This window comes from Colletes latitarsis, chromosome 4, assembly GCF_051014445.1.
Source record: "Colletes latitarsis isolate SP2378_abdomen chromosome 4, iyColLati1, whole genome shotgun sequence".
NCBI classification, from domain to species: domain Eukaryota; kingdom Metazoa; phylum Arthropoda; class Insecta; order Hymenoptera; family Colletidae; genus Colletes; species Colletes latitarsis.
This window is the reverse complement of record NC_135137.1, coordinates 40,877,654-40,902,887: the sequence shown is the minus strand read 5'-3', so window position 1 is coordinate 40,902,887 and position 25,234 is coordinate 40,877,654. Positions and strand designations below refer to the sequence as shown.

Sequence of the window (25,234 nt, the reverse complement as noted above, 5' to 3'; positions counted from 1 at the left end):
TAGCCGACCCTCGATTAATGCTACTTTGTATTTTTTTTGTTTTCTCTTTCTGTCTGTCTGTCTCACGATCCCGTGTTCCCCGCTGTGCTCGCTCGCCCTGCTCACCTGCCCTGAAACCAACTACGTAAAAAGTACGTAGTGAAGTGTGTGATTGTCGCCATTAAAACGATCGGCAACATTATGTTGGTCACCTATCTCCTACAGTTCATGTTCGCTGTTATCGGGGTACAGCTGTTTAAGGTAAAGCCTAACCACTTAGAAAGATTTAAACTAAGCCAACTACTTGGAGAGAACTTTCTAATTCTCTTTTTTTCTACTTTTTTGCTCTACTCGTTTCCGATTCTTCATACTTTCTTTGTCTACTCTTCTTCTCTTTTTTTTTTATTATTTTTATTTTTATTGGCATTTGTTTTACTATTTTTTCTCGTTCTGTTCTCTTACGTAATCTTCTTTTTTCGTTCCTTTTTCTCGTTAGTCGTTTTTGTTTCTTCGTCGTTGCGCTTCGTCGTCGACGTCAGGCGGATGGCCTCGCGTTACAATCGGAAGCTTCGAAAGCGCGTCGCTCCGCGCAGCCCGGAAACTTCAATTTCCCTCGCGAAATACGGGGTGCCGGCGCGTTTTCCACGGATCGAGGAAATTGACGATTGCCGCTCGACGATCGTGGAAATACCCCGTGTTTTCTACCCCGTGCACTTCCGGCTTTCAAACTCCAATTTTATTCGTTGCCTTCGAGGCAAGAAATAGGTGCAATTCGAAATTGTATTTTTGCAAAATTTAGAAAATTTCCACCCCGTACTTGGCGAGACGCTGCACGCTGACCAGTCACAACGCCCATCCAAGATTTTCCATCGATCCGACTAGTCTTTCTCGATCCTTTTTCGATAGGTGTGCGTGGGTAGTTCGAAACTCGAATTCGAACCTTGAAGAAATCGGAAAATCGGTGCTGATAGATCTCGAAGCTGAATTTGAAAACTGTTATCTAGACTTAGATTCTCGATACAATTATTTTCGGTCTTTTCAAGCCACTTCCAAGATGTATCGAGTTCCAATCAAATTGCGTAGATTTCTGGAGGGTGGAAGTTCGAGTTTCGAGCCGCCCGCGCACCCCTGTTATTCGAGTTCTGTGCAAAGGAGAATATCGGCGAGTGTCGCTGGTTGATCGGTATCCTTGCGAAGCAATAACGCATTATGGGGAGTATGGTCAGCCAGGATCGCGAGGTCGAGCATGAAAGTGGGACGGTGATCGATTAACCTGGTCGAGGATACCGGTGGTTACTGCCAATATTACCCTTTGCAGAGCGTCTCTGCGTTCGCGATAACACCCTCGAGCACGGTAACACGCTTCGTAACGATTTAACGCTTCGTCGTGAAAAAACGGGCGAAACTGGAACGATTCGTCCGATAGCGATACATAACCCGCCATACGACTTTAACGAATGCTTCGTAGATATCGAACTTCAGATAGAGAGAGAGAGACAGAGACACGTTTAACAGATAGGCATGCAAGTTTCGCTGTATATGTGAGAATGAAGCTTTGATCGTAGTGCATGCTGATCGTACGCGTACATACACCGAAACCACGAGTCACCGCTGCTGACATGGCAACGCAAGTTTAACCAGTATCTAAAGCTCTCCTCGCGATAAGTCGAAACGTAAAAGGTCTCCGTAAAAAGCTCTTCGAGAAACGAACAGCTCGCGACCGAGGGAAACAACGCGTCCTAAAAGCGCATTTCCGTACCTGTTCCCGTCTTTACGGAAGTGTTTTCTAACGATCCTTTCTTCGGTTACTCTCCTCCACGATTTTCTTTACGATTTTCTTTACGGTGGACTTCAAAATTTAACCCTTAAAGTTACGTCCCGATTTCTGGATACTGCGATTAGTCACGAAAAACATTGGCTATTCTAGAATTCTATTTTATAACTCGAATGACTTGGGCGATTTATTTAGTCGGAACAATTTGCCAGCAAGGGATCTTTTTAGTCGATGGAAAGTTCGAATGCTTTCGCGGAGACGAGTCGTTTTCATGCTGTCAGCGGGCTTTTAATTCGTTCGGCGAGTCGAGTTCTCGAGAGGACGCTTCTTACAATGTCTCGAGAGGTAGACGGCCCCGCAAAACGAGATTCAAAGTAGAGAAGCATTCAGGCATAGAAGTGCACATAGTCGTAGACGGTTAGAGTGGCTTTCGAGTGTTACGCCAACCCTTAGAACCCCTGCATAATTCACGCCAACGTAGTTGCGGAACACGAAACAGCGTTAAAAGAAACGTCCACGAACGGTCACCGTGTGACGATTCGGGAAACAATCGAGACGTAGAATCGAACAGCTGAAACTCTCGTGGTCGCGGTTCACACGAGTAACAGGTGCATGCCATGATTTCCTTTCTATCCGTTCGCAATCTGCAACTGCGCTAACCATGTGCGTCGTTCCGACTGCTAACAACCCTAAAACACGAAGCATCCCTCACCTACGTAAAAAGGAATCCACCCCCTCGAAAAGGGAGGCGAAACAAACGACCAGGAAACCCACGCTGCACTCGGTGTTTTTTCCAAAATTTTTACTCAGAAGATGGAACAGTATTTTATAAACGCGATCTCTGCCGCTAGATCCACGCAATGGGAGATCGATCGCGTGAATTCGGTTAGGGAACTTCCGAGGAGAATCGTCATTTCGATATCTACGGTACAAACGCCATTCGTTCGTCCATTCTACTTCGAACTTTAGAATTTTGAAACTTGTAATCTATTTATTCCTATCACGAATGGCGTAACATTCTCATTCCGTCCAGTAAAGTCCATCGATCCTACGATCTTTGGCCCTCGGAATCGCAACTTGTAGTTTCCCAAAAAGAGTCGACGATTCTTCGAACCTCGTAACGCCGCTTCTGCACGAGCCACGATTGGTATCGCCTGTGCTTTTTGACTTGCAAGCAATTATGGACGGGACAAAGTCGGCGAAAATTTCAGGAACATTTCAGGAACACCCTAAACGCGCGAGTAATTCGAAAGGGAGCACGTTCGAACGTTTCTTGAACTTCGAAACTTCGTAAAGGACAGACGCGTCTTCCACGAAGAAGGGAGCACCCTTATCGAACGCTTAACGAGATCGATTGTAGGAGAGGCCGCGAGAACGATTATTCTGGACTCTCGATTCTAATCGCGCACGATCCAACGTCGCTCGATCGACGTAGGCCAAAACGAGACAACTTGCATCACGGCGTACCTTGTATATATTTATGTATAATATGTATTATCTATGTATTATACGTGCACGCAGTACGGAATGCTTTTCTTTTCCCTCTCACTTCACGATTTTTTTCTTTCATCTTTCCTTTACTTTTGCTCGATTACTCGCTGCTACACGACTTTGCTCTAGCAACAGAATGGCCGATTAACGGAGATGCTGTTTTCGTTCTATCGACGAGCGTGGCCGGTACTCTTGTCCTCCGATTTCCATCGTCCGCTCGATTATTTATTCCCGCGATCAATCCTGGCTGCACAGGGTCGCGATAAATCGACGATCGGATGCCAAGAGCATCGGAAACGCTCCACCGTGGCTTTGCAACTTTGCGCGAAGCCGCTTGTCTGCTTCCAATGAACGATTTTCCCTCCCATTAATGGCTCTCTTGTGTTATATAGGGGAAATTTTTCTTTTGTACCGATGCATCGAAAATGACGAAAGACGAGTGCCAGTAAGTTGTTCCATCGATACAAACATCGAGTGGAGTGTCGTTCATTGTCGTCAACGCGGGGAATTAATTCTGTTTAAAAGAATTCTTGCTATCTGTGATTGAAACTAAAATTCCGACGGTGACGATGCATCAACGATGCTCCAGATTATTTGGAAAAAGGAGTGGAAACAGACTCGAAATGCTGGATATTTTCAGGGGCACGTACCTCGAATTCGATAACGGCAACATCAATAAGCCGGTGATGAAGGAGAGAAACTGGTACCAGAACCGTTTCCACTTCGACGACGTCGCCAAAGCGATGCTCACGCTCTTCACCGTCTCGACGTTCGAGGGCTGGCCGTCGTAAGTAAGCTCACGTCGCGTCGATCCGCATAAACTTCTCTCTCGTGTCACGAAACGAGAGCCAATCGTTCCTCGCGGATGCAGAAACCCCGTTCTCAACCCTTCCAACGCGCTGTTCTTGTTGTGCGTATCCCTTAGCGTTTTCTCTCCCAACAGATTGCTAGACGTGTCGATCGACTCTAACAAGGAGGATCATGGACCAATTCATAATTTTCGGCCGATAGTGGCCGCGTACTACATCATTTACATCATTATCATAGCATTCTTCATGGTGAACATCTTCGTTGGTTTCGTTATTGTCACTTTCCAGAACGAGGGTGAGCAAGAGTACAAAAACTGCGAGCTCGATAAGAATCAGGTGAGTCCGTAGCGTTTCGAAGAGCATGTTTCGACGGATAAACGCGGTCCGTTCGCGCTGTACGATGGTCCCATACACGAATACATGTTTTCCCCCCGATTTAATGCCGCAGCGAAACTGCATCGAGTTCGCGTTAAAGGCGAAGCCAGTGCGGCGATACATACCAAAGCATCGAATACAGTACAAAGTCTGGTGGTTCGTCACCTCTCAGCCGTTCGAGTACACCATTTTTACTCTGATCATGATCAACACCGTCACCCTGGCGATGAAGTTCTATCGGCAACCGGAGATCTACACGGAGGCGTTGGACGTCCTCAACATGATCTTCACGGCGGTCTTCGCTCTGGAGTTCATCTTCAAGCTAGCGGCCTTTCGGTTCAAAGTACGATTCTTTGTTTAACCTTTCGCGAAACGAAATACAAAGGATAGGAAAAACTAATGCGTTTGACGCGAACTCGCAGAATTACTTCGGCGATGCGTGGAACGTTTTCGACTTCATCATCGTCCTTGGAAGTTTCATCGACATCGTGTACTCGGAAGTCAATGTAAGCTTCTCGCAAAATAAGTTGGCGAACGAGGAGGAACGCGATTGTAATCGAGAAACGAAACTTTCAGCCCGGCTCGACGATCATTTCCATAAACTTCTTTCGGCTGTTTCGAGTGATGCGGCTGGTGAAGCTGTTGAGCAGAGGGGAAGGCATCAGGACGCTTCTCTGGACTTTCATTAAATCCTTCCAGGCTCTGCCATACGTAGCTCTACTTATTATAATGCTATTTTTTATTTACGCCGTGATAGGTATGCAGGTAAGCGATGAATAGAAGAAATTAAATGAAAAGACTGATGACCTAAACGAAAAATGAGCACGTTTCTTCTCCAGGTGTTTGGAAAAATTGCGATCAACGACGACACGTCGATAGACAGGAACAATAACTTCCAATCGTTTCCGCAAGCGGTGTTGGTACTATTCAGATCGGCTACAGGTACGTTCTGCGCAAACTATGTTGAAATTATGACACTGCAGTTAATGAATTCGTCACGATGTCGATACAGGTGAAGCTTGGCAAGAGATCATGATGGACTGCTCGGCGCAACCTAGCAAAGTCAAGTGCGATCCGAACAGCGACGAAGCCAATAACGCGAATGGTTGTGGATCCGACATTGCATTTCCCTACTTTATATCTTTCTACGTTTTATGCTCTTTCCTCGTAAGTACGGGAATCCATGTATCGTTTGCTGTACGTGCGACAGAAAATTCGAGATCGATCGTTTCCGTTCAGATCATCAATCTCTTCGTCGCCGTAATCATGGACAATTTCGATTACTTGACGAGGGATTGGTCGATCCTGGGTCCCCACCATTTGGACGAGTTTATTCGCCTCTGGTCCGAGTACGATCCCGACGCGAAAGGTCGCATCAAGCATCTGGACGTCGTGACGCTCCTCAGGAAGATATCGCCGCCCCTGGGTTTCGGTAAACTCTGTCCACATCGAGTCGCGTGCAAAGTTAGTACATCGCCATGACGCTTCTTTGATCTCATCCAACTATTTCTTTCAGAGTGAAGTTTTGATAAATAATGAAATATAATAATGGACGTCTCTTTTCTTTTCTTCGATCACGAATACTTTCAGAGGCTGGTCTCGATGAACATGCCGTTGAATAGCGACGGTACAGTCTTGTTCAACGCGACGTTGTTCGCCGTGGTGAGGACTTCCTTGCGTATAAAGACCGAGGGAAACATCGACGACGCGAATGCCGAGCTCCGAGCGGTGATAAAGAAGATCTGGAAGAGGACCAGCCCGAAACTTCTGGATCAAGTGGTGCCACCGCCTGGAGTCGACGACGAGGTAACCGTGGGCAAGTTCTACGCGACTTTCCTCATCCAGGACTACTTCCGGAGGTTCAAGAAGCGCAAGGAGCAAGAGATGAAGGACGGCGACAAGGAGTGCCACAACACCGTCACGCTTCAGGCCGGTTTGAGGACTCTGCACGAGGCTGGTCCAGAGCTGAAGAGAGCCATTTCTGGAAACTTGGAGGAGCTTCTCGACGACAATCCGGAACCTATGCACAGGGTATCGTTGCTCGCGAGACACGAAACCGTCGGCTTTGCTAGGCAATTCCCGGTAATTTTTTAACATTTTCGTTTCGCAGAGGAACCATTCTCTGTTCGGCAGCGTCTGGTCCAGTATGAGGAAGGGACACCACAGTTTCAACAGGGCGAGGTCGCTCAAAGTGAACTCTACGACCAAGGTAAACTTTTCTAAATAACGAACTTGTGGATGTGATTATGCACATTGTCGATTCGCAGGCTTCCCCGACGAATTCCATAGACTTCCTGCCGTATTCCTCGCTCCACAGAGCGGGCGGATTGGACGTACCGAATCAGATCACCGCGAGGTCCCATCAGGTTGTGCCAAACGCAGCAGGGTTAGTTTCGTACGTGATCAGCGTTGATACCTTTTCGAAGTCAGAGTAGCGCAAAATATAATTTGATCACATTTAACCCCTTAAAACAATGATTTTTTGTAAAATGTAAAATGTAATCAAATTACACTTGGCCCAACTCTGATCAAAGACAGTGAAATGTTGAAACTTGAGAGCGAAACGTGCTCGATTATGTTCGTTATCTAGTGGTCTCAGCGACAGCGCGATGAACCAAATGGGAATGGATCCGAAGCTGACGGGCATAGAGGAGAACATTCCTCTGAGACCGTTGGCAGTGTTCGGAAATCCCGTCCAACAACAATCTTACCATCCCCCATACAAAGTGGTCGAGTAAGTAGAGAAACTTTACGAATCCTTCGGCCTGGAGCCGTCCAAGTGTCCGTCTCTGCGGCGGTGATCGCGACACGAATACGCTCGCGTCGATACGATTGGATTTGGAACCATCGAAACGTTCTCCCTTACGGATCGTGTCTAGATTAGAACTTACAATTAAGAGATACAAGATAGCAAGGAACACAACATAGACGATACGATGTTCGAAACTAGTGGCAATAATCGTTAACGCAAAGCACGAAGTAAAGATCGTTCAAATTCATACGCTGACTTACAGAATAGATCTATAGAGTCGTTGAAATCGTTAGTAAGCATGTTCTCACGATTGATTGATACAATTCAACCGTACGATATAGCAAAGCATGTGGTCTTAGACTTTTAGCAAGAATATCTGGACACATGACCGCAAACGCGCATAATTTTTTTACGAGTCTAAATTGTATTTGCAATTACACGTTGGACGTCCACGGAAATAATTTGAGGGTAAAATCAGTACAACGAAGGAAAGAAACGATTAGACTCTACTCGCGAATTTCTATCTCTCAGTGTCTCTCTACGGTCCTCTTGTTTACTATCGTACGTTTCAGTGGTCCAGGTAGCGGTAATTACCTTCATCCGAATAGTGAATATGGTAAGACAAGTTAGGGATATGGAACTTGAACATAGTTTGCTTTTAATTAATCGAACTAGCATATTTCTCGCTTGCGCGCTTGCATGCGTAACCACTAACCACCGAGATCGTCGAGTTTGCTCGATCGAGATGATCCTGTCTACGAGATTCTCGACGATGCGACGCGTCCAAGTGCGCGATAGTTGAACATAGTTGAGAACCGACGAACTATTCGCGGAGTTGAAGCGTATCGGGACCGGGTAGACCTGATGCGCGAACAATTTGCATGCCGTGTGCTCCGTTCTCCATTTTAAAGTCGCCTAACGATTTACTGGCTGACTCGGACGCTTCTCAACTCCGCGATTTCGTCGAGCGCCTCGACCCTCCGCTCTTAAGGGCCAGTCAGTTGAGATAGAGTTCCAATAGAGGTGGTAAAAACTCTTTTATCCTCTCTATAAACCTGCAGAGTTTAGGGTAGCAAGGACGAACTCGAGAATCTTTTTTTAAGTACACCCTTATGGAAAATAGTTAAACCGTGACTTCAGACCTTGCTACTCTCAACGCCTAGTACATAAGTCGTAAGGGTGAAGGTGGAGGAAAGGAGGGTTTGAGGTTCTCGAGGTTCTCTTAACAAACTAAGAGTGGTTTTTGCCCGTTTTCTGTGTGCCCGTGTCGCGCGGCTGTCGGTATGTCTCGACGCGTGTCGCCGTCGTCGTCGCGGTTGCTCGAAGCAGTCTTCAGGGCGGAATCGAGCGGCAGCTGACCCCACCGACGCCACCACCCCGAAGGAACCCACCCCCGTCCATTGCCCCGAGCACCGGCATTGCCCCGCACCCCGCGCAACTATCGTCCAGCAAGTCCGGAAGCGCCACCCCGTCGATCGCCACGTGCACGAGCACGAGCACGTCGAGCACGAACACGTCGACCGCCACGACCAGCTCGAGCCCCGGTTCATCCTCCAACGGGACGCGGTGTTACAATTACTACGCGACGCGGAGCTGCTGCGTCGATTGTGCCGTCTGGAGTAATCACGGTACGATCCAACACTTTCTGTCTCTCTATCTCTCTCTATCTCTATCTCTATCATCTCTCAATCTTCTTATTCTTCTATCTATCTTTCGACATCCTCCATCTCGCGTAAAATTCGTGGCATATATGACTTGTTCCTACGTTTGATTGCACGACAGTACGAAAACGCTTCCAAACTTGAAGACCTAAGATCGCAGGGAAAAGTTTGATCCTGAAAATACGGGTACCCGGACTAAGGACGTAGAAATTAGCCTGTTTTGGACCTGCTTGGTAACGTCCGTTCTTTACAGAACTCTGAAACACATAACTATCATAGGGAAGTTATTTAACCCCTTGCAAATCTAAAATATTATACATTTGAAACATTATTTGGAATTAAATCGTACGTCAAGGGGTTAAGCATCCTCTAAGCAGAGGTACCAAGATGGCGACTGGAAACTTTCTAAGGGTCGTAATTATTTGGTAAAAAATCGGCGAATTTGTATCATCCTTTGGATAAACTTTCGAGACATTTCCAGATGCCGAGACGGTCCAAGTCTCGAGTACTCGTAATTTCGGGCCCCAGGAGGCGGTAAATAGGATCGAACGCCAGATTCGCGTAGGTGTTAAAGCACGGTATCGCGTGGATACACGGCAGCCGTAGATCGTGAGGACGGTGAATCGTCGGCGGGAAGCGAGTTCAGCGGTTCCGGCGGTACGGGAAGTTCCGGAGGGTCTTGGAGCAGCTCCGAGAAGGTCAGACGACGAGGAGGATCCACGAGGCAGGAGTTCGCCGTGGCGTCTCGGGCCCGTGCTCGTGGTCGACGCGATCCGCTGCCCGGCAAGTCGGCGCCCCCGAGTTTCCGAAAACGCGACGCCAGCAGCAGCGTCGTCGGCGTCGGCGTCGTCGGTGTTGGGGTCGGCGGCGATCAGTCGAGCAGCTCGGCCACGCCGGCGAGCGCAGTCGTCAAGAGAACCGTCGCCAACGGCCTGAAACTCGCCCAGACGCAGGCGATCGCCGTCGCCGGCTTCCTCGCCGATGTCGACTCGCGCCGATGCCGCGACTGCTCCTGCCTGCCCCATCGGGCCTCTTATCACGGCAGAGGTGACTAACCCACCCCCTCCAATGCTTCGCCGTTACCTTGTCAACCCTTTCGATTCACACGACGCACACTTTGCTGGAACGCTTAAAGCAGTGGTTCTTAACTATCTCGTCATCGTCCATTCTGTTTGTTACGTTTCTTTGGGTTCGAGTTTCATCTCGTATGCTCGCTATGACATTTACGACTCCTTGTAATCGTATTCCCAGCATCCTCGAGTGCCTTTGATCCATGTTAGTATCGAAAGTTGTTGTCCATACAAGTTCATAATTTAGAAGTAATTTGTAAGATCCTGAGGATGAGGACCATCCAAAGATGCTGTCTCTGACGTAGAGCTAGTATTTGAATATTTATAAAACTTGATAGTTGTATCTTGTTGGTGCGTTGTAATAAAACGTTAAGAACCACCGCTAAAGAAACATTAAAGAAACGTCGAGTCCACAGAATTCAAGTTCTATAGAAGACTCTTCAACGCCTGGAGCGTGAAAAGAGATCGAACCCGTTATTATCGGCACCGTTTCGTTCCTAATTTTCTCGCCAAGCACTACGCACGCCTATCCAAAACTCGCACCCTGCACGAGCATGATTTTCGTTTGATGCACGGTCATCGTAAATACTGTAGCAGATACGAAGAGAGACGTGGACGGGGTAAAGCGTTGTGTATCAGCATGAAAGACACTGCGTCGCTCGAAGCATGCGTTCTGCCAAGTTTATCGTTCGGCTCGCTCGAGTATTTAGGCTTCGACTCGCTTGTCGCGGTACGGCTGAAACCATGCAACGCTTGGCATGAATCGCTATCAAGATCGTAGAGGCAGAGCGTAGCGCGACTAGCTTAATTCCTTGACGGCTCTCCTCGTTCGTCAGTTTCCTGGGCCGGAGAGAGTAACGGAAGCATCGGCGCAGAGCGCCTCTCCCACAGCCTTCCGGGAAGCCCCGCCGACCGGAAACCCAACTTCGAGGTGATCGGGAGCGCGGAGAGTCTCGTCGGTCGGGTAAGTCCAGCCTTCGTCGTCATCCTTCGTCTAGCGATGAGATTATTCTTCCTTTGATTTATAAATCGCTCCATTAAAAGATGCCATAGCTTTTTGCAACAGACTATCGAGTCTCTAGTCTCGAGTAACGTGCTGTTCGCGAGAAGTTTACTAGAGGAGTACTTCGTTTGCTCCACTAAACTACAGTGAGGATCTGGACACTGATCAGAGCCACGTTCCAACTTCTCGCGAACGCACAGTACATCGTACATCGATCCTATCGCTACTCAGGAGGCTTTCGATGAACCCCAGAGAGTTGTTCTCGACGTTAATTGTAACTGTTTCGTTAGGTTCTCGTGGAGCAAGGTCTGGGCAAGTACTGCGACCCCGACTTCGTCAGGTACACGTCGCGGGAGATGCAGGAGGCTCTGGACATGACGCCCGAGGAGATGGACCGAGCGGCCCATCAGCTGCTCCTGCAGGAGCGTCGCGGTCAGCCGCTGACGTATCAGCTGCAGCAGGCCACGGACCAGCAATGGGCTGGTCCGCCTTATCAGCCGACCCAGCAGCCGACGGGTATCGGTTATCAGCCGCTGCAGGAGCAGCCACCGGCCGGTCCGCGACAGTATCAATCTTATTATCGCGGCGGTCAAGCGACGGTGTCGCAGCCACCGACGCAGCAACAGCAACCGCCACCATCTTAGCGACGCGACGATCCCTTCGTCGATCGTACGTTTCTAGCTCCATTGCCTAGCCGTTTTCGCGTGTCTCGCGCGAGAACGCCTCCGTGAAGCAACCCCCGGACGAACCGGGTGACCCGTTGGTCCGTTGCTTCTGAAGACGACGACGAATTCGCCGCGACGCGAATCCGGAGTTAAAGTCGCCGGGTAAAAAGATTATCCGCGACGCGAGAACTCTTTGGAGAGAACCGTGTAGCAAAGAGGATTCCGAGCGTGATCGGAAGAGGACGGGGTGACGCAAGCAATAAAGCAACGAGAGCAACGACCGATCGCGCGTCCACCGGTCCCTCGTTAGCCGGGGCGGTGGTTGTTTTTTGTATTTTGTGCGCGCCAGCGCTCGCGAGATGATAAGACGCGAGAGGAGACGCGAAGCGCCGATAGCCTCGCGAGGCTGGAATTCCGAAAAACGGAATTGAATTCTGTAGGGACAGCTGCTGTCGGACCCGATCGTCCCGACTCGGTGTGCTGGCCGTGAACGCGTACCAATTTCGAATAATCGTGACGAATTGGACGTCCGCGCGGGACGATCAAATCCTTATCGCTCTCATTCTTATCGTAAACACTTATTCCTCCGATTATCGTTGTTAGGATAAATCGAACTCAGCGATCGCTCTTCGTACGATGGATTTCTAGATGAGATAACAAGTGCCTAAGTATCTGTAACTTCTTTCGGACCAGAGAAGAGACTTTTATCAACTTAGAACGAAGTACCGTTACCGCGAATTACGAAGCAAGTTGCGTGTTGAGTGTGTACGCTACGATACTCGTAACGATATTATAGATAATTATTATTCGTGCGTAATTGTACATATACGTTGCGTGAGGATGAATGGCCGATAAACGCAAACGCCGCGAGATCCGTTTGTACAGCCTAGGTTGTGTCTAAGCGCGATCGGCCAGGCGACACGCGAGTAGCGTTTCCTGGCTGCTAGGTAGGGATGGGATCAAGTTCAACGCGTACTCGCGAGTCCGAGTCAATTGAAATACCAAAGGTTCGCTTCGCGGATACGAATATACCAACCGACAAACGAGTGATCTTTTGTTCGTTCTACTTGCCGAGTACTCGGTCCACGCGAGCCGACGTTTGAACCACGGAACGAATACGACTCGAACTGCGCGCGATATTCGTTCGTTTTAACCGATATTAAACGCTTCGAACCTGCTCGATCGGGGTTTGATTCTACTTGGAAGCGCCGCTTTTGTCTTTGTTCGAGTCCGTGTCGTTTAGGTTCGTGACTACTTAGAAGTACTGCTTTTGTTTCTCGAAACACTCATAGAAGATGCGAATCTATACTCGGTCCAACGAGTAGAGTCATAAGCGAAATTAAGCCTTCCTCGAGCATCAACGATTGATTGGCGTTTGGCAGCCACTAGCTTCGTTGGACGTAGTATAGCTGGTCAGGATTTGAACCTACTTCTAAGGTGCTTTATCCCATCATTACAGCTAGGGTCGGAAGAAAATCGATTGGAGGAACCAGCCAGTTCGTGATCCATCGGGTACACTCGTTCGTGTTCGACGCCATGTTTCTTTGGAACGTCGACGGTCCATTTCCGGAAACGCCTACCACTCGCGCGAATCGTTTACCGACTCTGACTCCTTTCTATCGAATGCACCGACGATTTTACTCTGTCCTACACCTCCCCCCAGCCCCGGTTTTAGACTCGATTTTTACAAATTCCGCCCCAACGAAATTTCGACTCGTATATTCTTATAGCCGCAAGAGGAACGCGTACAAGTGTGAAAGAGTGAGAGAGAAAGAACGAGCGTGAGAGAGTGCGAACACGCGTCTAGCCGAAGGTACTCTTACACAGTTTTCGACACCGAACGACGACGAATCGATCGGGAGTGGCAGCCGTTCCCCTTCCACGCACAAACTTCCCTCGCGAACAGAATGAACCCGATTTATCCGCAGACTCCGATTTTTCATCCGATCGTACAAGAATCTAGCGAGGGCCACGGACGCAACGATCTACTCTGCAACTTGACGCAATTTTGTCACAGACTAATTAAAACGTCAGAAAGTACCCGTTAAATTTCATAATACAGTTACTTGCATCAATGTTTGGACACAGAACTACCTCTTTATTTGTTGCCTCATTTTCAAAGGGATGATTTAAACATCGTGTTTCCTATTTTATGAAAACATTAATCGTTTATTAGAATATAAATTACAAAGATCGTTGCATTCGTGGCCCCTATTACAGACATACTAAGGGGGTTGATCAACCCTCGACAATCCAAACGCCCCGACGGCCATCGCGAAGTCGTTGGATTTAATGGGAGAAAAGAACGCGAAAGGAACAAGAAACGATTAGAAACATCCAACGGGCGTGGTTCTGCGGATGTTCAACCGCCAAATAACTCAGTTCTTTCTTTCGAAGGATTTTCGAGGGAAACGTCACGGCGGAAGTAGTCGCCGAGGACGCAAAGTTCTTCGAGAAATCCCGAACGAAACAATCACCGTTGAATTTCTCTCGTGTACCTTGAAACGACGTCGACAATAATTTTCATCGATGACATTTTCAGAACCACGTACTCTGGACCCACCCCTCTCGCCGCGTTTTCAATTACCAATGCATTCTACGTTCGCCATTTTCACGGTTTATCAGGCAAGCATAAACCCCGATATCTCCACGAAAATTAATTAATAGGTTCGCGACAAATGAAAAACGTGCCCTTAACGCTAATTTTTATTTATTCAATTTAAGTAGAAATATCGTAGAAAGTACTAAAACGTTAATATTTTGTATTTCATAAGCGGGTATATACTTGTTTGGCAAACTGTATCGCACTTACTTCCGACCTCGTCGATTCCGATTCGTCACCGGGTACACAAACCTAATTCGAACCAACTCTGACAGTCGATCGACAGTTACGTGTGTTTTCTTTCTCGATTTCTCTAGTTCGTTCATTTCCATCCGCGATCACATTTCGACGATCTTTGTAGCTGATAGTACGTGGCATATACGCTGTCGCTCAAACGTCTGGGATCACCTATCGTGGCTGCAAATTTTTACCAGTCGCTACGTCAAAACGTTCAAGTTCAACGTAGTTCACAGGAACGAACATTGCGTTTCTTCCAAGCAATCTCTGCACAATTCGTCTGTACGTTTCGACTCGTCCTGCGAGAAAGTATAATTACGTTCGATCGTGTACACAGGAAACAATCTAATATTAATTGGATCTCCACGATACTTGGTATTTGTAAGCTTCGACGAAGATTCTATTAATCTGCGGTACCATTTTGGTGGTTGACTGTTCCATAGAAATCGTCGGATTCATATTTTTAACATTAAATTCTTGAATACCTACGGACGAAACTTAATAGAATATTAATCCTTAAGTTAGATGTCCTAAGAAGCAAACATTACAGCTAAACTATGTGAAAACTATTGTACTTTTTAATTGATATAAAATGGCTTCCAAAGGATACCATCGAAACTTACAAACACGAAGTATGGTGGACATTTTTTAATACCACATTCTTCTCCGTATGATCTACGGGGAATCCCTGACTTTCGAGCAGTGGTGTATGCAATCTACTAGGGTATAAGAATGCGCTCGAACGACGCGAGCCCTTCGCCAACAAGGGAACCAAAGAAACCTGACAACTATTTAAAGAAAAAAAAAAGAAAAGAAAAAAACAGAAACGAACAAATCGACCGACATTTCCGTCTGGACACTTTCTTAGGGGTTACGATAGTTAGAGGTGCGTGTGGTGTGTGCGAGGAGCCGTACACGATCGAGACGAGATCGATAATGATCTCGGTAATGCGGAGAGAGCGACGAAATTCGTACAAAGCGAGCGACGACACCCTTGCGACAACTCGCGCCCTAATTACATTTAATAATCGTCCTGGGAATGCTACTTGTATACATTGTACTCGACCTTTCGTATTCCTTTTTATTCCAGCGTCTTTCTAACGATTACGCGCGTCTTTGTCTATAGCGGTCTTTTTATACTGTTGTAAAATGGCGTTTACACCGAAACCGTAGAATATTACGCGTAGTTGAGAAAGAGTTCTATACCTTTAAATCGTAATAATGTCGGATTAGAGTGGCGCCCGTCGTCGCGTCTCGCATGCAACAAGACGCGTTTGGAGAGACCAAAATTTTCTATGCTATGAGACTGACTGGTTTACAGCGAGAAGGGGTGAAACTCGCGGACGAAAGGACCCCTTTTCCACCGCCCTCTTCGAGTTTCGTTACGCCTTTTTGCTGTAAGTACCCCCGTACGCGCACGATCTTAGCATCGAAAGGGTTAGCGATCGAACGCGAGCGATACGCGAGAATAGGAACGAATCTGGGCCTCTGGGAGGAATTTTATCAGGGGTTGCAAAGCTTCTTTTGGGCCCATTCCCTTCTCCATCGTTCTCTCTCCATCCACCATGGTTTTACGCCACGAATCGTAGCACAAATTGCGAATGCTGGTCTTATTGGGGCTCCCTTTTTGCATCTCCCCTCTCATAGGCCCTAAAACAAATCTAGTGACTGTCCTAAACTACTTCATTAGAATACTCAAGATTTGTTTTAAGCAGAGACCCAAAATCCGGTACTATTTTCTTACAGTAATCATGTTACCAATGTAGTACCACTGGAAAATGTAATGAAACAAAATTTGCCAACGTTCGAAAGGGTCTCAAGATAGTCACTATGTTTGTTTCCATCGCATCCTGATTCTCCTCAGAATCGTACGATAATTCTACTCGTTTACTCTCCTAGCACGTTAGTGCGCGCAAGTTCTCATGGTTTCGTAAGTTTAGCAGCTTACGGCGAAGGAAACCAAGTTCAGAGTTAGGTGAATTTTATTGTCGAACGACGAATAGAAATTTAAATTTACATCCAAAGCAAATAACAATCTCGAGCAATTTTTATTTATCGTTCGAGAATGAAATTTGACCGATTCTGATCAACAATGAATACCGACTCGTAGTGAACTGTGAGTGTCACATTGTATCATACTCGAAGAAACCAGATATTCGAAACCTGGCTCCATAAACTTGTCGCTTCCCAAATTCTCGAACGAAACTCGTGAATCATGCTCTGACACGATGCGTTAACACATCGTACTCGTGGCATTCAGCTTGGGCTCTTGCTAGAGCTGTTGGAGATTTAGGAACCCACGAGAGATCTAAATCTAGAGATAAATCACGAACAGAGATGAGCAGAATTTTATTCGAATAATAGATGAATAAAAATACAATTTTTTATTCGTTCAAGATAAAATGCAATTTAATTCGATGCATAAACCGAATTCTAATGGCGGTTTAACGTATAAAAAGTTTGTCTTCTGAGGTAAATGTCCTAATTATCGACACAATTATTGGCAATTGTCGCTTTAAATGATTATAGAAGTTTCTGAGATTATTTTTCGCCTATATTGTAATATGGGAAGATACATGGGGAACAAATAATCTTTCACTTTTGTTAATAAAAATAATACTTTATTTCATACTTCGATTACAATGTCTGAATATTCGAATACAGGTGTTACAATCATTCTGATATCGGTGTAGGAAAATTCGACAATATAATGAAAAACATAACGGATTTTTAACGTTTATTTATAAAGTTAACAAAACTGTTTATAACTTTTCAAAGATCCGACTATCGTTGCGAATGCTACTATTATTTATTTGCGATTGTATTGCGTCGTCGTGTTTACAATAATAATATTATCGATACATTTAAAGTAAACATCAGCGAATGATGAAATTATTAACGTAAACTAAAATTTGATGGTAATAGGCAAAATAAGAAAATTTATATAACAACAATAAAATTCTTTCATTGGTTCTTTATTTTGCGTATGTCTATCAAATTGTTAACCGTGTCAATAATTTCGTGGCTCACTGTAATTTGCTGAAAATCAAAACCGTAATACTTTTACCAAACTATTAATAATCGTAATGAAATAAATTGAAAGTGTCGATGACTGTGTTAAAAATTAGGTGCACTTACCTTATTTGTTACTCGAAATTTGTATTTAAATAAGAATTCTTATCGTATCTTCGTTCGAACGGCTTGGCAGTAGACCTGGGGAAATTTGATTTTAAATAAAAATAAGAAATAACCTGGAATGTGCGGAATCCCAAAATGGCGGGATTTCCGTGACTCGAGTCGGAATTTTACCAATCCCGGCTCGAGCCCGATATCTCGGGATCCCGCACACCCCTGGAAATAACCATTTGAAATAACAATGTTCTATATTAAAACATGTTAAATATAAATGTCTAAAGTCCGTTCACTGAATGTAAGCAAGAAACGAAGAACAGCAATATAGATCGAACAGGGACAGCGACACCAGCTGTTAGTCTCTGTTCGATCTACATTGCCGTCCTTCGTTTCTTGTTTACATTTAGTGATTCTGCTCGGTAAACGGACTTTAAACAGTTATTACAGAATGTATAAAGAAAAGGAATTTTTATAGTACCTACAATCTTTTACCGATAGTATAAACGATATGACCAAATCTACTAGGAAAAATCATAATTCACGAAAGAAAGTATCGTCTCAAATATTCAGAACAGGATTTCCATGAATCTCGAACAGTTCTAGATCTCACACACGCTACACGCGCCGCTTATTTTTATTAATACGATGCTCGTGCAAATGTGACCAATTTCTTTTTATTAAAAAAAAACATGCTCGATGCGTTCCGACAAAGAACGCATCGAAGTTGGCGCCATTTCCCTTCCGTTTTGCTTTCTGTCTTTTTGTTCGTTCGCGATAAATCCATTTGTACGCCCGAAAAAAAGAACAGAAATCTCGATAATATCCGTGAATCAGTTGTTGGCGATCGATCGAACTGTCGAAAGCAATCTGATATACTGATAGTACAGTTACGACATCCAAGGACAATGAACGAATTATGTAATTTCGTCTTACAACTTTTCGTTTCTACGTATTACAAGAACGTGTCACAAGTACATTCCTCGATTATCTTTCTTGTCGGCATCTGTCTCGATCGCTCTACATTATTTGTTTTCATATTGTCCGTAACCGTATTATTTGTATACTCGACTACCGATTCTACGATCGGTTGCCAACCGACTTGAACGAATGCTATTATAGTTTGAGAAACGATCGAATTTCGACTATTCACGCTCGAAGACTCGTTCGTAAATCAGGGACGAGCAAACTTTTATTCGAACAACAGATAACCTATAACGCCAACATATGGCAATTTATTCGATCGAACAGTTAAATTTTGATTTTCGGTTAACGAGTAACGGATAAACGATCGTTTGTGCTGTATTCGTTATACGAAACTTGTATCTAGTCGAGAATTTTACCCATTTCTGTTGTAAATGTTCATGTCGGGGATAACATGCTGCTCTTGCCAGAACAGGCGGTGCACGTGTACATAACCGAGAAAAAGATACCGAGTACTATCGCACATTCACGACTCTCATTAGTCCGATAGGAATTTTACAGAGTTAAGATCCCGATGCACAACCAACAGACACGCACACAATATATACTGCCGTTTTTCTGTTCGATTTCTGCTCCCTTTGCTTCTTACTCGAGTCAGAGACTTTGCTCGTTTGGCCCGTTCACGCGTGTCGATTCACAACAATCGACGACAAAAATCCTTAAAAAAAAAGGCAAGGAAGCGATCACGAAAGCTCCACTAATTTAACGAGCGAGAAGACTCTTGAGAACCGTTTCAAACATTTCCTACTTTTAAACCGAAACGACGATACTGTACAGAAATTGTACAGTCTCGTAAGCGCAGAGTCAAGTATTCGTTACCAAAGTTGGACAAAATTTTCATCAAATAATAAATAACCAATAAAACTAACACACGCTAATTTATTCGTGACGTTTATATCTGTATGTTTGGTGAAATTTTTATTTTTATTCGACGAGTAGCGGGGAAAATTGTTTACCTTTTATTGGTTATTTGAAACGTTTATTTACGTAAGAATTTTACCAATCTCTGTCCGTTGCTTTTAATCACACGCTGCGAAACTGTTTGCGTTTTAAGAAAGCGAACGTTTAACGAATTGTACGATGTATGTTGAAACAGACGGTACAACCTAAAAGGTGAAACAAAAATCAAACACGAAATATAAAATATTTTCGTTCCCGATAAATATTTACTGTATTTATAGCGAAATTTATTAACACGTTAAACGACACTACACATTCCTTTTAGGCGGTGTTGGTTCTTGGATGCCAACAGTATCAAATTTAACGACTGATACTAAAAAATATGTTTACACCTTTTTAATAGACTTTATTGAAACATTTTAAACAAAAGTAGGGTTTCTACTAGTCTTCTACCACCGCCTAAGTGGATTTACACTAGATTTACGGACACTGATTAAACATCTTTTTATTCAAACACAATATGTTGACAATTACATTAAAGTTAGGATATACGTTTATTCGTTACATCGATCAAATTCAACATAAAATGCTAACACACATTTATGAGTTCTCTAATTTTAAGTATAAAACCTGAAACCCTTCGAATTAACAGGTTTCGTAAATCTAGTGTTAACGTGTTAATGAAACAATTTTCTCGAACTCGGAATACAAGTTTTCATACGTATCTCTGATTGCTTTATTTGCGTGGAATTATTTACTTCCTGGTTGTACTATACTTGTTTTCGAATACCTCGTAATTATGAGAAAGGAAACGTTACGTTCGCAAGAAGTCAATAGAATTTATTTGTTGTACGAATGGGTGAAACGAACGATCGCGAAACACGGAAGACTTGGTGTTTATGTTTCTTACGAAGGAATTGCGGAAAAATACGACCACGAGTCGAAGATTCCGAAATTGACTCATAGCCACTAGGCTTACGCTTTACGGAGATTATAATTATCTTTTCTGCTTCTGTTATTTGCGATTTTGAAGGCCGACCGATCGATAGGTGGATGTTGCGTCCGAGCAATTTTACATACACGGAAATAGAAACCGTAAATGTATATTTACTGCTTACAACGGTGCTTAAAATTTTTGGAAAAATGAGAAAAATCATTCGAAATTCTGCTCGAATGAGAGTAAGTAAAAATCGAAACCTATCGATCGATCGATGAACCAAATGCACGAATAATCTATCGTATTTTTTTCTTCGACGAACCAATTTTCACGTCCGTTTTAAAACCGAAAACGTAAAACACAAGTTTGGTAAAACGAAATGTTTAACACAGAGAGAAAGAGAGAGAGAAAGAGAGTGAGAGAGCATTCAAATGTTATATACATGAATGTGCATGCGGTTCCAAGAGTATGCGAACGAGATTGGCGGAAACGACGAAAGGAACTGCATGGGCACGGTATTTGCTGACTAGAAAAGAAAAACGAAAACTAACAGAAAAAAGTTGTTGTTGTTAATGTTGTCAAAAAATGTGTCAAATTAAAATATAAGGATTTCAAACATCTCACGCTGCTGGTTTTATGTCGAAATGGAGGTCGAGTAACATCGCGGTTTTCGAAATATCATTCGTCTTTATTTATAAAGTAGGATGCGTACGTTTCGTCCTCGACTGCGTTCGCTCTGATATACCGTTGTATATTACATTACTTACAAGAAATCTCGATCGCTCGGTCGCGAAAGGAACGATACACGAAGGTAAACGAAAAGAAAAGAAAACGTATTTCCATGAACGTTAACTCAATCCTCGGGGAAAAATGACTTTTCCATGCGGTTAACGGTTGCCATGAATGTATAGTCGGTTGGTGCAGCGATTGTTTCGACGCGTGTAAATAGCAAAAGATTCCTAGCTTGTTACAAACTGTGCACATACAAACTAAAGCAAGGCACAGGTATACAGGGTGTTCGACCACCCATGGGAAAAACTTTAATAGGGGATTCTAGAGGCCAAAATAAGACGAAAATCAAGAATACCAATTTGTTGATGGTGGCTTCGTTAAGAAGTTATTAACGTTTAAAGTTCCGCCAATACTGAATTTTTTTCTCGAAAGTGGGTAGGATTTCGGAGATACGACTCTTCACCAAAAATGATTGTAATAGACCCTTACAGCCAAAAATATTTTTTTCAGAACGATTTCAAATTTTTTTTTTTCACCGAGAAATTTCAGCCTCCATCGACAAATTGGTATTCTTGATTTTCGTCTTATTTTGGCCTCTAGAATCCCCCATTAAAATTTTTCCCAGGTTGTGGCCGAACACCCTGTATACAATAGCTGGCATTCCGGTGAAAGCTGAAATTCATCCGTTTTTCAAACTCAATGAACATTTTCCTACCCGAAATGATTCGCGAAGTCGTCTGAATATCGAGTTAGAATAAGTTAGAAAAAATTTTTTCATTTTAAAGATGGACTAATATTATTTCATCACTTGCGCCGCCTTTTTCGCCTTGACCAGTTCCACCAGCTCCTGCAACGCAAACAACCGTGTCCGTCAAGTATCGAAATACACGAAAATGGATGGACGTGTCTTTATAATATTTCTTTGTATCAAACGTACCTTATACCTTCTCATGCATTCCTTTTTCGTTCTAGTTGGTATGCACGCTGCGATTTGGTCCCATCTATCGGGCACGGTCGTGGGATAAGTTTTCAAAGCTTGTTCCAGTAGTTTCTGCTCGGCTGGTGTCCATGGCTGGGGTTCCTTTTTCGCGTCCTTTTGTTCGGAAGCGACACCGTTCGGGATAGGATGATCCAAACGTTCCGTGACAGCTGGCATTCGATCCTCGACGGATTCCTTGGCCTTTTTCTCCGCGATGAAATTGTCGAAGGCTTTCTTGTTGGCTTGCTCTTTCAGACTAGACTTGCTGAAGTCCGTTGACTGCAGATCTTTAGCCTTCGCGAGAACTTCCTTCGCATCGCGTGTCACGCCCGCGGAAGAGCTGCTGTGTTGATTGATGAAATTAGCTACCACCTCCCAGCGTTGATTCGTTCCCGCCGGAAACAAATTCACGGCTTTTATCAATAGTTGTATGTCGTTTTCATTCCACGGAGCCACGTGAGTCTTCGCTTGTTTCTCCGGCGTGTTACGCGTGTCGTTGGAAATAACACCGATTCTACGCTCGGCCTCGATCTTCTTCTCAGTTTCCTCCACAATGGTGAGGAACGCCACTCTGCCATCGGCTTGTATTTTTTTCATAGCATCTTCCAATTGAACGAGTTTAAACAGCTCGCAAATCTTCTCCACGCTTTCCATGTGCCTGATGCTTTCCGCCGAATTCTCCGCGAAGTAGTTGTTGGCTTTACAGAGATCCCTCAAAGCTTTTCTTTCCTTGCGAAGTGCTTTCTTCTGCGCCTCTCTTTCTTGCTTGAGCGCATCCAATTTCGCTTTTTCCTCGATATCTCGCTTTTCCTTTTCCACCCTTTCTTTCTCAGCCGCGTCTCTCGCCACCCTCTCTTCTTCCTGCTGTCTCGCCTTCGCCGCTTCTTGTTTCGCCTTTTTCGCCGCCGTTTTCTTGTCCTTCTCTTCCTGTTGGAACTTCTTTATTCTAGGATCTATATTGTAAGCCATGTCAACGAGGCTGCGAATACGCGTCATTTCCTCTTTCTTCCGTTTTGCTCGCGTAGCCTTGTTCTTCTTCTCGATCCACTTACGCATATCTCGACTGAACAGACAATTACGGTCCATTGAAAAGGAGATCAGAAAATGCAAAAGTATCGATTAAATTCACGGGGAAACACCACCTTTACGGTTTCGAAAGGTGGCGTTTCTCCTTAACGCTATATACTTACTCTTGACCGCTTTCTTTGTCTTCCTCGTCCAGGTAAGAGTATTCACGCCACGAGTCAAAGTCGTACCAAAACGAGTAAAACTTTTCTACTTTGTCTCGAGGCGTATCCGGCCCACCTAAGCGCGGTACAGGCTTTTTCACGGACCACCTGGCGTTCTCTTTAAACGCCTTGCCCATTGCTATGTAAAAATTGTTTTTGCAGTCTTTCTCGTCCGGTAAATCGTCGTTAAAATAAGGATCGACGCTGTCGTAACTTCGTCTCTTCATAGTGCTACCCAAAGTTTCCCAGGCTCGTGTAATGCAGGTGAAATAATCGTCGTCTGGCCGGATTTCCTCGCCCATCGCCTTGCGCTTATCGGGATGATGTTTGAGGATTTTCTGCTTATCTGTAATTCATACATTAAATACTCCTCAACCGCGTTAATCGTAGCATCGGTTAAGATAGCGAACGATATAACACCTACATTCCTTTACAGAGTATACTTTGAACTTTCTTTACGTACAAGCCCTTTTTATAACATCTTCGGTCGCTTTGTGTCTGAGTTTTTTCAAGCCTAAGACAGCATAATGATCTTGATCTTTCCACTCCTTCGGATCCAATGACCTCAGGTACTCGAGGTCATCTTCAAACTGATATTGGGAAAAGTCTTCTTCGTCCGAGGACTCCGATATTCTGGTACGTGTCAGACTGCGGTGAAACTGCGCTGCCCATGCTTGTGCTGTTGAATATAGGACAAGGGGACCCGCTGTACTCGTTTCCACCTTGGATGAATCTGTGAATTAGGTATCATGAACGATAAACGAATTATTTTTTATGCTTAACGTACATTTCATGAATTACTTTACCATGCAGACACGCGTCTATATGTATGAATATACATATATGCAAAAATGTGTTATAGCCGCCGACCGCGTGGTATATACGAGAACAGTTAAATATTCGTAATTCTAAGGTCACCTCTATAACTTTCTGAATAATATTTTACAATTAAGACGTTCCTGATTATCCATGTGTCTACAGCAGAGACTTTCACGAGGTACAAGTACCAAAACCATATATTCGAAATCTTTTTAACGAAATCCTTTTGTCTGAGGAAAACCATTGTGCTTCGAGATATTTAACCTCACATGGCCGGTGTCAAATACTAGACATTAATGGGAACTCGAAAACTTACCCGATATCGTATTGAAAGCAGTCGTATCATCATTACCCGTACCGTCTGTCATTATTCGCTGTTAACGAGATGTTATTTTCACACAAATACTACTAGAAAAGTCACAGCGAAAACATAAGCGACGATACTGTATTAGTATCGTCCTGCGAACATCACGGTCGGAAACGAGCGGGTTACTTCGAAGCCTGAGCTCCACAGATATGTTATAGAGAATTATATTAACTACTCGACCTAAAAACATCGAACATTCGATGTTTATCTAATCGTCTAAATTATATATGTTTATTATTTATAACGTGATTGTAACTTTCAAGAGTATTTGTGTAAGATGGGTTTATTGAACGATAAAAAGCTGTATCAATGTCATCTTGCATGAGGCTAACGATGATCGTTTTATTCAGACGACGGACACACGTGTAAATAGGGATTGTTGCATGTATGTACAGAATGCTCATATTTAAATAAACTTAATTATATACGTACAATTTAACGTGCTATGCATATTCCTCGTGACACGAATTTATGCCAATAAGAAAACCATTAATTACGGTATCCAATTATATTTACAAAGCACTTCTACCAATGAAATGTTATTTACGTCTTACGATAGGTTGACAACGCAGTCGTGAGATTTTGATTTATTAAATACGTATCGATGCGTTGTGATATGTTTTCGTAGATGTTATTTGTATAAAATATGCAAAATATTGTTTAAATGCATCTTAATTTTATGAACGGTACAAGGGGACAAATGAATAAGTGTAACGAGCTACATCATCCATATTTTCATT

The 25,234-nt window shown here is 44.2% G+C and overlaps 2 protein-coding genes across 4 annotated transcripts in view; one reads left to right on the top strand and one right to left on the bottom strand.

Moving 5' to 3' along the window:
• Positions 1-17,527, top strand: part of Ca-alpha1d (Ca[2+]-channel protein alpha[[1]] subunit D) — a 60,887-nt gene extending 43,360 nt beyond the window's left edge. The window contains 17 exon segments of the mRNA XM_076763968.1: positions 3,637-3,689; positions 3,885-4,031; positions 4,188-4,389; positions 4,502-4,771; positions 4,851-5,006; positions 5,008-5,193; positions 5,268-5,370; positions 5,441-5,595; positions 5,668-5,892; positions 6,019-6,459; positions 6,539-6,637; positions 6,696-6,823; positions 7,019-7,162; positions 8,510-8,808; positions 9,442-9,888; positions 10,748-10,875; positions 11,205-17,527. Of these exon segments, the coding sequence (XP_076620083.1) occupies positions 3,637-3,689; positions 3,885-4,031; positions 4,188-4,389; positions 4,502-4,771; positions 4,851-5,006; positions 5,008-5,193; positions 5,268-5,370; positions 5,441-5,595; positions 5,668-5,892; positions 6,019-6,459; positions 6,539-6,637; positions 6,696-6,823; positions 7,019-7,162; positions 8,510-8,808; positions 9,442-9,888; positions 10,748-10,875; positions 11,205-11,558 (3,537 nt within the window). The 3' untranslated portion in view covers positions 11,559-17,527.
• A 2,089-nt stretch (positions 17,528-19,616) lies between these two features.
• Positions 19,617-24,625, bottom strand: LOC143341227 (dnaJ homolog subfamily C member 2). Of its 3 annotated transcripts, XM_076763970.1 has the most exons (6): positions 24,444-24,581; positions 24,096-24,357; positions 23,772-24,041; positions 23,270-23,654; positions 22,038-23,142; positions 19,617-21,947 (listed from the first exon to the last, which is right to left on the bottom strand). In XM_076763970.1, the coding sequence occupies exons 2-6, from the start codon at positions 24,100-24,102 to the stop codon at positions 21,897-21,899; spliced, it is 1,818 nt and encodes a 605-aa protein (XP_076620085.1). In that variant the 5' UTR covers positions 24,103-24,357; positions 24,444-24,581; the 3' UTR covers positions 19,617-21,896. The 3 variants fall into 3 exon arrangements, with proteins under 3 accessions (XP_076620085.1, XP_076620084.1, XP_076620086.1); XM_076763969.1 differs by lacking the exon at positions 24,096-24,357 and having other exon boundaries at positions 24,444-24,625; XM_076763971.1 differs by lacking the exons at positions 24,096-24,357; positions 24,444-24,581 and having other exon boundaries at positions 23,733-23,864.
• Between the last annotated feature and the right edge of the window lie 609 nt (positions 24,626-25,234).